Raw genomic sequence first — 13707 nt, 5'->3', positions numbered from 1 at the left:
AATCGTTTGTATCTGGCGCATGTCAAACCAAATGTAGCTTAAAGGTCAAACAGGGATTGTCACTCACTAAACCGTAGAAATGAATTGGCATAACATTAAATGGACAAAAGTCTTTTGATCGCACTCGTATGAAATTGTTTTGTTTTGTTGTAGTTGTTGTTAAGTCCGTTACCGCTAAGTTTTATTCGATTTACAAAGACGGAAAAAACTAGGTCTGCGCTTTACTAGTCCGCGCTTTACTAGTCCGTGCTTTACTTGTCCCCGCTTTACTAGTCCGCGCTTTACTAGTCCGCGCTTTACTAGTCCGCGCTTTACTAGTCTGCGCTTTACTAGTCCGCGCTTTATTAGTCCGCGCTTTACTAGTCCGCGCTTTACTAGTCCGCGCTTTAACAGTCCGCGCTCTACTAGTCCACGCTTTACTTGTCCGCGCTTTACTAGTCCACGCTTTACTAGTCCGCGCTTTAGTAGTCCGCGCTTTACTATTCTGCGCTTTATTAGTCCGCGCTTTACTAGTCCGCGCTTTACTAGTCCGCGTTTTACTTGTCCGCGTTTTACTAGTCCGCGTTTTACTAGTCTACGTCTTACTAGTCTACGTTTTACTAGTCCCCGTTTTACTAGTCCAGTCCAGTCCAGTCCTCGAAATACCATATGCCAGCGATAACAGTCTTTCTGTCTGGTTTTCCTTCATGAAAATAACTTTTAAATGGTTTCTTTTGAAACTTGTCTTTATTTGAGCTTGGTGTAACGAGAAACAAATACAAACTCCGATAGAAAACATGACGGTAGGACAACTGGACACAAACAAATATTTCGCTTATCGCGAACAATCCCTACTGGTATTGTTGTCCGTTTTTCGGATTTGATCCACAATTCCACCGGCTATGTTATAAAACAATTGTTTCATGCTTTTAGCTGTGCACTATGGAGTTATGGAGCCTGTGGGAAGTTTGGAGAGCACTCAAGAAGCTGGAGTTACCCTCGGCTATTTCCCTGGGCAACTCTTACGCTTCTTTCGTGCTCTCCAAACTTCGCGCGTGCTCCATAACTCGATAGTGCACGCTAAAGCTGAACCAATTTATTAACTTTAACTTTTCGGCCTGTAGTCTAGTGTAGTGACGTAATTTCAGATGATTAAGGATTAGTTGTTGCCTCGCAAGCGACGTTCCAAATGTTGACCACAAGGACAACGCAAATAGCCATCTGACTGAAATAAATTGAACTTTTCCGCTGGTTTCAAGGCCTTGAGACATTCTGCATGTGCATCAAACTAAGTATATTGCAGGAAAGCGGTCATGGTATATTCGCCACATTTCAAATTCACCCTCTACCACCTTTGCGAGCTCGCCCCTTAACGTAAAACGATTTTCCCACCAAATGAAAAACAAGTTTTCCCCAAAATCTTTCGACTCATTTCCCTAACACAGAATGAATTCTTTTCGTATCGAATCTATGATATTTTTGCGACGAACATAAAATTTTCAGATGCACTGATTAGTAGTAGTGTAAAATGCGCACGACTAATGCATGAGTAATGCAAAGCCTCTACTTTACCCAAGTCTTAATCTAAAGAGTTTGAAGCAATCTTGCGCTTTGATGAGCAGCAATTTTTAACTGAAGAACAAGTTATGTCGCCCTACTTTCGAACTTCGCGCTAGCCCAAAAACTTCAACAGCTTTACAAACGAGTTTTTTTTATTGTTTGGGAGCGAACTGGTAAAGGTGGGGGCGACCTCGTTACAGGTTAGGTTGATAGGCAGAACATGTATTGGGGCGAATTCACCAGTAACTCAGGATAGGAGACTGTTTGTATTGTTCCACAGACGCTTTCCTTTCAAATTTTGATTTTGTTTTCGCACGAATCGCACGAATCGCTTCGTGACTCGTGCGATATCAGTTTTTGCGAGCAATTTCATGCGGAAAACCTTCATCAAGTAATTAATTTTTCTATAGAATCGTTCTACTACAAATCTGATAAGGATGGGGTCTATTCTCCCTTCATGATAAATTCCATTTTAATAAGCTCAGACTTAAACTCGCCGAACTTTTGAGCAGTTTTATTGTCGCAATAAACTGAGCTTATTATAGAGCAGTACCTTGTTGTTTATCGCTGGTATGTAGATGATTTTATGTAAATAAGTCTTTTCCTTGAAAAGTTCTGCTTTTTAAGAAGCACTGGGTGCCTGAGTAATCTTGTGTCAGAAAAACTGGATACTTGGGAGCCGAACTCGTAAAAGCTGTCATGAGGGAAAGTTTACAGAAGTCGACTGTTGCTCTTAAGTTGTGCTCGAGCACAACCGTGAACAACCTTGAAATAGCTTAAGTTCAAACAAAGTATTTTTACTTCATTAAGTGGCCATGGAACGGGAATTGTATCTATTTCAGTTCTTGCTTCTTATTGTTGAATTTCCTATCCTTGTCCTGCAATGGCCCGCATCAACTGTGCGACGAATAACAATATCATATTCACTTTCACTTCCTACTGGGATTCTTTGTGGAGAAACTTATCAAATGTCGCACTTAAGAGGTTAAAGGCGCTAGCTGAAGGTAGCGATAACGACCATACGGGGTAATGAAGTTCGTTGGCGTGTCATTCCTATTTTGTGACAATGTTCAAAGTGGTAAAATGCTGATGCAAAGGCGTGAGTCAACTTTAGGGAACATACATGCCTCCAACTAGTCCATTGGGTATTGCAAACGCGCAGTTCTCCGGACTTCTTCACCACTGGTTGGCACAATGCGAGTCAACCTGTCAGATGGTTTATCCACATGACGCATGACATATGATGCCATCAAAAAAGAAGTTCTTTTACAACTTTATCTCCTTACCTACAATGAAGCTAAGCATTATTTTAAAATCCTCTTTCACAACTTTTAATTCCCACCGTCTTATTGCTGGGTTTTTGGATCTACGAGTAGTATGGTGCGGGTGCGGGTGTGAAACAAGACTATGGCAAGCGCCTTTATCCTAGATGTAAGAGAAAGTGAGGATCCTTTGAACCAAACCTCTCCAATGGAATTTTTGTACAGGACGACTTCATAATCGGAGATTTCCCTCTTCAAAGGTGAAATTACTTTGAAACAAGGCTTCTCTTGCCATCGAGAGAAATAGTTTCTAATTGTATGCGATCTCCCCTCCACTTCTTAAATACAACGGAGGCATAATGTAGTGAAACATCCCGGAATGCGAAAGTTGTGACGGCGGGACGCCTGATTTCGAATCTGAGGTTCCTTAGTTGTCATACATTCGTAGAAAGTCCGTTTGAACAAATTTTGAACTATTTCACCAAGGGGTATCACTACGCGACGTTACGTCAAAGAGAATAAACCACAAAGAGAAGTTCAGCTATCAAGGTTTTAGTGCGATTGATTTGATGCCAAAAAAAAAAAAAGGCGTGACAAAAAATACGTGACACTGGTTACCTACATCTGTTATTAAACCTGACAGGAATAAAGGCGAGCGCCTAACAACTTTCAGCTGATTCATTTATTTTAATGCAAAACAAAGTTTCAATACGAAGGCGTTGTGTCTGTTTGAATGTTTCGCACAAAGCATTAGGTGAAAATGCTGATACAAGGATGTTAACGTTTCAATAGCGTCTTGTTGGATTGACATTAGATTTGCATTCTTCCATGGAATACGAAGACTAATTAAGCCAGTTGCTGCTCATTAATGATATCCAGAAGTAAATGACTGATGTTTAGTCAGTGCTCGTTCGCCAGTCAGCTCATATTATCAATTCTAAAGAGCCGAACTCTATTCATTCAAAAAACGCGTGACTATATGTAATTGATTCTGGTTGACTTACGTCCACGTTCACAAAACCTTTGTCTCAGAAGATGACATTATTTCTTTCGATACTTCTCTTCACTCGAGCGATCACACTCAGGAACGGGTAGAGTTTCATAATATCCTCATTTTTACGGTATGCACGATTATAAAGAAACAATGTTTTTTTTTTAATGACAGAGAGCAGCGATGGATTCTAATTTTACGTCGTTTGATGGTTTTCACTGCTCATACATGTTCGGCTCCTTCGCTCTCATTACTGTGAGCAACATCTTAAGGGTTGGGGAGGAGTCAGAGCGGCATTCATCCACCCTAAGCTCCTCTAATGTAATCAGGACACTTACCTGTGAAATTTGTAGACCTTGATCTACTTTTGTTTTCTTTAAAAAAATATAAAATCAAAGTTTAGGAGTCTTACTTACAGCGTGAGAATAGAATATTGGGAGAAATTATGGCCGGCAAAAACTCCTGAAGATAGATTCTTTAATTGGTTGGCGGACAAGTCCCTACAATCAACAATTACCACAACAAGATTTAACGGTTATGATCGGTAAGATAATATTCTGCACAATAAATAAAAGTGTTTTCCTACATCTTGATATGATTTTTAGTGCTATTTTATCATCATGAAATGTATCTCCATTGCCTCTCCAAAGTTTAACCTGGCCTTACCCGCATGGGAGCTGTTCACTAATGTAAAATTGTCTGGACGCCAAGAAGTCATAACCTGAGAGAGCTTATCCCCGTGACCCATCATATTTTCTTTTAAGTCTATTTAAACTTTCCCGCCAAGGTGGGTGGGAAGTTATTCTTATTGCTAGCTTCCATGTAATGCGGTCAACGATCTTGATATCATATTTCACTGCACTTTCCGGCGTCCAAGTTTTAAACTAGTTTTAAAAACTGTAACCTCTCATTCTCGAAAAAAAAAGTATGAATTGGCTCACCATTTGATTACTTATCTTCAATGATTTATGGGCAGACATATGTATGAATCAACAAAAAATCTTACCTAACTGTAGCTTGAACTAGTTAAGGGACCGTTCCGTTTTATGAGGTAGGGGTGGCTGGTGGGATTTTTTTAACTTTCATTGAAAAGTTCCATGACCCCCTCAGTCGTTTAATCGCGCTCTATCCATTGAGCTAACCTCCCGGTTAGCTCAATGGATAGAGCGCTGGACTGTTGTGCGGGAGGTCGAGGGTTCGAGCCCCGGCCGGACCAACACTCAAGGTCTTAAAATAATTGAAAAGAATATGCTACCTTTCTATAACATCAAGAAATGATTAGATGTTCTATTCTTCTCGGATAGGGACGAATAAATGGAGGTCCCGTCTCGTACAGGGTTAGGGGTAGGAGACGTCAATTTCCCACGCACGAGATTACTATGTGATGGATGTCCTCACCTGGGGTGGGATGGGCGGGTTAGGATTGATTGTAAAGCGCTGTTGATCTGTCATTATAAATAACGCTCTATAAGTGATTAATTGTTGTTGTTGTTGTAGTTGTTAATTTTTTCCCATGACCCCACCATACAGGTAATTTTTTTCGGTGACCCCTCATATCCCATCTCAAGACATTACTAAAATATTCTACGTGACCCCCCTTTTGCCTAATTCTTTTTAGACGGCCCCCCTTTTAAGGCCGTTGTTCTTTTGGTGAACCCCCCAAATCCCACCAGCGCCCCCACCTTTTAAAAATTGAACGGTCCCTAAAATCGTAAAAATTTAAAGTCAGAAAATCAATGTTTCGGTAATGAGATCGAACCGGTCATCTTTCTGTTCATTTAGCTGTGAGTTATAAGGTGCCGAAAAGAGCTATATAATTGGATGTTTAAGATTTATTTAATGAATTCCTCCAATTCTCAAAATATTTCTACTTTCTATTCACTAATCAATCACCAAGCTATATAAATATTTCGGCACACAGATACGTGAATCGATAAGAAATCGCACGTAACTGCCGCTCAGACGAGGTCACCATCAGTTTGTCATGGTATTGATGTTTTCATTTTCTCTCAAACCATTGGAGCTCTTGTAAACAGTCATCCGCTATTAATTCTCTACCAAACTGATCATAAAGTGAAAAATTCAAATTGCTGATCAAGAATAGAGGCCAAACTTGATTTTCAGAATTAGTTAATCATCAAGATCGAGCGAGTTCGCTTGTTGTATTGTGTAAGATGTGTCATGTTGCACTCGACAGCACAATTGCCACTTAATCAATGACCTGCGAGGCAATTTACATGAATCAAACATTGCAAGATATTCGGTTCGTCCGTCCAAACCTTGTGATGAAACTCAGGCTTCTGGAGTGGAGCTCAGAGGTTACTCTCAGAGGTTACCCTCTCAAAGATTATGTTTTTATCTTCTTGACCAAAACATGTCACCACCTCATTATAATAAAGACAAACCGCAGGCCACCGAACATCACACGTCAAATTTCATGACAGAAGCACTAACCAATAAGCTGTTTTTCTAAATAAAAAAGGTCGCACCGCTGGATCGCGCACCAAAAATTAGAGTAACAAAAAATTATCATTGGAATAGGTGTCTGCACGGGGGATAAGTTCCCTCAGTTTGTATTCTTTTGCCTGAGGTGGAATAGTTTTGCTCAGTTACTACTTTCTGAATTTGGTAACATCTACTAATCTAATTTAAAGTAAATTCAAATCAAGAGATGGACGATGTTCGTTTAATTGGCTGGAATGAAATGAAATTTTAAATCGAGGGAAGTATCTATTAAACACATTATAAAATCAGCTCAACGTGCTCCCCTTTAACCTCCGTGTGGTCCTTCATTCAAACATCATAAGCTGAAGAACAAAACCCTCGATTTCAAAAATATCCAAAAATTTAAACGCCCTGAGACAGTTTACTAATTTTACAATGATCCAAATGGTATTACTTTTTTTTCAGAATTATATAACATCTGCTTATCTTATTAGAAATAAAAATTTCAAAACCATGACAAATGATTTTCGCCTAATTGGCTATAGCCTCAATGAAATTTCAAATTCAATTTGAAAAAAGTAAAGTATACCTCATGTGCTTTCCTTTTTCCTTTTACCCTCCCTTCCCCCCCCCCTGCCCCCCTGAGATATTTTATGTTAAAATCTAAGGCAGGACAACAAAGCACTCTGTTTGAAAATAGCTTAATCTTGGTTCACTAATTTGAACTGTCCATTAAGCAGCAATGGTTGTCACTCAGTAAACAATTAATATGTAATTTGATTTTTTCGTCATAAGGCTGAGATGTTTTTTAATGTTTGCTGCTCCTGAGACAAATTCTTAATAGTCTTAATAGTCCCTCACCATCTGGTTATCTCTTAAAAAAGATCGAATTGTGTTTGATGAGCTTCATTTCATGACCTCGGTAGAACCCGGCTATTTATACCCTTAAAAATAAATTATGGTTAGTCCGTTAATCTCTCTGGTCACACCACTCTCAGTTATTGTTATGAACTCTCACACTAGTGTGCAAAATAATATGAATTTCCACTAGAGTTAAAAAAATTATTTTAACTTGTACAATGTGACAAAAAACGTTAAGCAACTGTTAGCCCTTATTTGCGCTTTGCGAAGCAAGAGACTTTATGAGATCTTATCATGCAGTAAGGGTCACTCATACAAAGATGACTGCTAGTGGATGTTTGCTCTGTCTAACGTCTGGTATATATTTACTGGTTTTTCACTCTTCCATCCGTGCACGGATGTTGAACGATAAGCTCAAACTGAACGAGGGCAAGACCGAAACCTTCGTTTATGGGACACCACAACAACTGGGAAAAGTGGATAACTGTCAGTACGCATGTTGGTGACTCGAACATCAAACCTGTGCCAGCGTTCAGAATTAAACTTGATTCCAGACTGTCCATGCCAACACACATCGCAGATGTAAGTAGCTTGTCAGTGACTTATACGATAATCACCACATTAAAAAATAGGCTGAATAGGCTACCGAAGCAGTCTTCTGTATTTATCACTAGTTTCTTCTAACTGAATTGCAGCGGATAAAGAATGCTTGGTCTAGACTGATCTTCAGAGAACAAAAACTCTGCTACATAACGTCACTTATTATTTAATTATAAGAAACATAATCGAGGTTAAAACAGCTCAAATTACTTCAACGATTCTTTAAATTATGATTTTTCGGCCCCCTTCTACTAAATATGAAACTCAGAAGTCCTTCTTAATCATACCTGTCTCCAGTCTAAAGCTACCTTAGGTGAACAGTTTCTACTGTTCTGTCCCAAAATCCCACTGACATAGAGAGTGCAAATACCATCGAAATCTCACCGTTTTTAGACGGGCATTTTTATCACAGTGTTTATTATTGTACAAACTTTTCTTTTAATTATATTTTAGTCTTTGGGGTGACTTAATATTTATATTCCCTTCTCTTCACAGCTTAAGTTGACAGTAATATTCCAATTCTTAAATTGTTACGCGCATTTAAAAATTTCATGTAATTTCCGGAACATGAATTTATAATGATTATCATCATCAAAAGTTGTCCCAGTCTCTTCTGAGTCAAGGGGTAGCTCTGTCAGATATTCTAGAAGTGAGTGTTGCCTTGCACATGTATGAATGCCATCCACCAGAAGAGGAGCAGAACTCCGAAACACAATCGTACAAGGTCAAAAGGATCATTCACATTTTTTCTTCAAATAATGTCAAATTCGCTGGTTTGAATGAATTCTGTTGCTTATTTTTGTGTTGATCCCGGCACTGGCTACCAGGCGTCCGGAGTGTCCTCCCAAACTTAGATGCCATTTAATCCAGTGCGACGTTACCACAGCTTAACTAAAAAAAGCAGCTAATTATAAAGAGGGTTTTGTGTTGTTTACAATCAGGCCGTACTTTCGCAGAACAGGCGGGGTATGGGAGTTTTGAAGGGCCAAAGTAGGATAAATTTTGACACCTAACACATGAACATCGCTCAAAGAAGAAATTTTTTGGATATTTGTTTGTTCAAAAAGCCAAACCGAGATAAAAGAGAGGGAAAAGCTCAAAACAAACCCTCTCTTCAAATCTGCTGACGAAGGAACTAGAGTTACGCAATAGATGGAACAGTGGCTGACACTGATAAGATATGGTTTCTTCTTTCGTTTTAAAATTATCAAATTACAACTGCTGATTCGGTCAGTTTTTCTATTTTAAAACATCAACAGAAAGCTCCAGCGCAGACATGTACTATCAATTTCAGTCGTTTGAACGCGGCAATCTGAAAAAACTCTTACAAGCAGAGTAATTGAAAGAAACCATAGCTCGCCACAGCGCACTGATTGGTTCACATATTTTTGTAAGATTTAAGGCATTCGAAGCGGCGACGGCAGATAAGTTACCCAGATTCTTTCAAAAAGCGTTATGTTAAAGAATAATGTCGAGTTAGTCTGTCGTAATTTATATGAATTATAATTCGGATAAAAAGAAACTCTGCTATAACATCTTCATAATGCATGGCAAAGTAGATAATTTACAAAATCTTGATACGACATGAATTATGGGCTGTTATTTTTGACGTCATCGAAAGTATCTTTATCTCCACCACTGAAATTTAACTTGGCTTTACTAATTTTCAATGAACCTGAGGCCAAATTGTATTGTTTATTCTGTCTTCTCTGAGGTTGATAAAATCTACACATGCAAGTAGCAGTAACAATTTGAAAACCGCGAGGCATGGATTTCGATGAATTGGCTGGAATTATCAAATTGACAGAAGTGGTAAACAGCTTGTTAAATAAACTTTAGGGCTATTCTTTGACCCCCCTATGGTTCATTATTTAAACATCTGAAGCTGTTCACGATTTGAAATGGTTATTAATAAGGATTAATCGTCACTTGCGATCACCATAAATTTATATGCTATCTTCCCTTTACATTTACCCCATCAATAGTTTTTAACCGTCTTGTTTTCTTTTGAACTGGGAAGATTGTGTTTGTTGAACAGGTCCCTGCAATCAATATGGCACCAGAGCGAAGCGTGAACTCTGCTGCCTAAAATAATGTTTTCCTATATTATGAAAGCATACCATACTTTTTCAAGATACTATGAACGTTTCCTTTTACCTCAAATTCACATTAATGAATATTAAATTAGTTTGTCTTTTCTATACCCTGGTGATACTGATGCAAAACAAAACCCCTTAATCAATTGGCTAACATTTAAAGTCGCCTGGTTTTCTGAGCAGTGGCACAATTTTTTAAGAGGGCGAATACTTTAATCACATGCATTGTTTGACGAAAATTCGACGGAATCACAACTTGAAAGAAATAGAGGACAAATTTTTAGATTATCTTTTGTCAAAATCGTTCCTGCCTCGCTGGTCATATATTCCAACCGTTTAATGAAACGCGAAGTGACCAGGAATGAGTCGAAACGCAATCGCTTAAGGAGCTAAGGGAGTCATTCGGAGTTGGTAAAGGTCGAACAGATGAACAGTAACGTAAATATTAGCATATGCAGTAAGAATAGCGGTTGCTCTGCAGGTTTTTCAGTAGCGGTTGTCTTAATGCGGTCTTGGCAGTCTTTTAGTGGTTGCTCTCAAGCGATTTGGGGCGTTTTGAGGTTACTTACTTTGAAATTTCATCAGCGCCGCTATAGCGGTTGTCTTCCTCCTTAACTATTTATAAACGGTTTCCACTGGTTGTCTTCAAGCTTTCATCAGCGCTTCTATAGCGTTTGTCTCCAGGCATTCATCATCGCTGTTGAAGCGTTTGCATTCAACCGTACCTGAGCGGTTTATTAGTTTCGAGCGGTCTTACAGCGGCTGCACTTCTAAAGGCTTTTTTTTTTTTAACGGATCTCTTAAAACGGTAATGAGAGATGTTGTGACAATTATATTCAAGCATAAATCAGCGGTGTTGAAACGGATGTACTCAACCGTTTTTTAGTATCGTTTTTATAGCTGTAATTCAAGCGTTCATCAGCATTGCAGTTGTCTTACAGGATTCACGAGGCGTGTTCAAGTGTGGTGGAAGTCTCCAAGGGCTCACCAGCGGTGATGCAGCGCTTCAACTGTTCCTGAGGGGTTTATTAGCTGTCACCTGCTAGTGGTGTTACAGGAATGCGCCTGTGAGCTGTTTTGTAGAGGATGTCCTTAAATGCTAATCCCTGGGAGTTCTTTTTACTCATTATAGGGAGCTTTTGGATGGTTGTATTGCAATTGCTACGATACCGCTGATAAACGGTTCAAGAGTCTGTCCATGAGAGGACCGGGCAGGCGTGACACATGCCATCTCAGAGATTTCTTTCAATCTTTCACAGTTTATGAGGGTCACTAATTCATTCAAGAAGCCAGATTTAGTTCAAACTCTCGGCTTATCTCTGACTTATTGGAGTTCCCGCATCAAATCCATAAATAAAGCTCGAAAAATGCACTTTTCAACAAATATTTCTCACACTAACAAAATGCGATGGATTTTAACTTTACTTTGTCTAATAGTTTTTTGAACCTTAAGAAAACGATCCCTTAAAGTTGGAATAATTTGATATATCAGAATATCATTACTGCCAATTTGGAGCAGTTAAATCACAGTACTGGGTAACCAACTATTCCAATAGAGAAATAGAAAATAGGTTTTAGTCATTGCAAATATCTCTAGTGGGGAACATTCTATGTTTGTGCAGAACCATATTTCTGAAGTTGTCCTTGCAAAAGAAACTTGCCCTTGCCCACATTGTACGCTTTTGTTAAGCCTTTATAGGCCATCGAAGTTGACCTTTATAATACCTCTGCGAAAAAGACGAAAGTACCATATTTTCAACGGGTCACTATTCAAACTTAAACATTACAAATTTGAAGAAATTTTTATTTTCGTTAAGAAAAAAAAGACCATTTGCTATCGCACACAATTTAAAAGCGGTATTTAATCGTGTTGGGACGTACGAAGTTGCATAATTTTTCATTATTTTACGGAGATGGTGGGGAGCAACACCCATGTAGGCGTATTTTGAACTTGTCGATTTATAGGAGAAAGCGAGGCGCGATAGAACCTTTTGATAATTTTTGAAAAAGGTTCATCAAAAAGGTCCTTTAGGAAAAATAAAATGAACTAACAGCTAGCTGTCGGCGTATTCTAGATACTTATGGTCAGTGGCTCTTAAGAGTGTTGGGTTGAGAGCTTGGAAAGTGTAGATTGTGGCGCACATTAGCTCACATCGTTCGCTTGCCGAACAAGGGAAACTGTTTTGTTTTTGTTTTGTTTTTTCTTTTACTGGGACAGCTTCCAAAATATGGTTCTCAACGAGTTTTAATGGAAAAAATTTGTACTTCTTAAGTGAGGGGTAGGGCCTGACGGGAAAATTTTGGCTTGAGGTCACGTGCGACATCCTCGCGCCATAATCAAGTGCCAATTATTTTCCCGTCTGTCCCGCCCAAACTTAGACAGTGAGCATTTTATCATATGATCGCTATGTGTTCAAAATTCCAAAGATCTTGTTTCAACCAAAATTGGACACGATAGACGGGTGCACTCAGGACAACTACAAAAGCTAGATTCAGCATTTTAACTCAAGGATTTGATGGGGGGACTCTAATGCCCCGGGGATAAGCCAGGAGCCTGAACTACTCTGGATTCTTGAATGACTTAGTGACCCTCCTAAACTGTGAAAGTTTGACGGAGAAATCGGTGGGATGGCATGTGTCTGATGAACGCTTTAAGACATCTTGAGCTGATAAGCCTTGAACGCAACCGTTGTAACAGTGCTGATGAACGTTTGTATACCGCTTAGCTAGAAAAGTCTCAAAACAACAACTTTCAATTCATCTCACAACAAACGCTTTAAGAGTCTGCCCACGAGATGACCGGGCGAGCGTGACACATGCCATGTCACAGATTTCTTTCAACTTTTCACAGACTTAGTTCGAACTCTCGGCTTATCCTGAATTATTAGAGTTCCCACATCAAATCCCTAAATTTAGCTCGAAAAATGCACTTTCAACGAATCTCTCTCACACTAACAAAATGCGATGGATTTTAATCGCATTTTGTCTAATGGTTTTTTTAACCTTTAGAAAACGATCTCTTAAAGTTGGAATGATTTGATATATCAGGATATCATTTCTACCAATTTGGAGCATTTAAATGTACTGGGTAACCAACTATTGGAAAAAAAAATAGAAAATAGGGTTTTTGCAATTGTAAATATGTCCAATGGGCAACATTGTATGTTGTGCAGAACCATATTTCTGAAGTTGTCCTAGTAAAAGAAACGTGCCCTTGCCCACATTGTATGCTTTTGTTAAGCTCTCAGGCTCAATGGAAAAGTTTTCGAGGCTGGGATGCCAGCTATACAGTGTTTCTTCATATTTTAGAAAGAGTCTTGAGTTTCTAGCACCCTTTCGCCCCTCCCCACCCACCCCTCCCCCCGTACTTTTCAGTTAAGTCTTTGTGGCATTGTTTAAGCCGTTTCCCCCTTTTTTGAATCGCTTCATGTGACTTATAAGTGTGGCAATAATCTTTGCTGGTTCGGAGATCGCTGAGGTCGCACATGTCTATCTTTTCCTAGACGAAAAGCTTCGTTCACCTCTGATAAATGTACACAAACTTGGCTTGCCGTGACATTCATCCTGTACGCTTGTTGCTTTAAAATCCAGTTATCCTATTTCCCTACCGAATCTTTCTTAAGGTCTGATTTTTTGTCATAATAGCCCGAGTTCTTTTCAACCTGGACGCTTTGGGGATAGATAGAGAATCAGAGGAATTCGACTACAAGGATAAAGCTTTAAGGTGATGTAGAATTTGATCTGTAAATATATATGACAGACCCCCTTTATAGGCCATCGACGGAAGTTGATCTTTATATTACCTCTGCGAAAAAGAGGACCATGTGCTATCACACAAAATTTGAAAACGGTATTTCATCGTGTTGGGGGCGCACAAGGTTGCTGAAGTTGCATAACTTTTCATTATTTAACG

At 39.1% G+C, this 13707-nt stretch overlaps 1 protein-coding gene across 1 annotated transcript in view; it reads right to left on the bottom strand.

The window, feature by feature from the left end:
* Positions 1-13707, bottom strand: part of LOC148742674 (uncharacterized) — a 61492-nt gene that overhangs the window by 18820 nt on the left and 28965 nt on the right. The window contains exon 9 of the mRNA XM_088748068.1: positions 4209-4292. Coding sequence (XP_088604194.1) covers positions 4209-4292 — 84 coding nt within the window. The remainder of the gene's footprint in view (positions 1-4208; positions 4293-13707) is intronic.

This window comes from Stylophora pistillata, chromosome 1, assembly GCF_964205215.1.
Source record: "Stylophora pistillata chromosome 1, jaStyPist1.2, whole genome shotgun sequence".
In the NCBI taxonomy this organism is placed as follows: domain Eukaryota; kingdom Metazoa; phylum Cnidaria; class Anthozoa; order Scleractinia; family Pocilloporidae; genus Stylophora; species Stylophora pistillata.
Note: the sequence above shows the minus strand (reverse complement) of the source record. Positions and strands in the feature narration are given on the sequence as shown.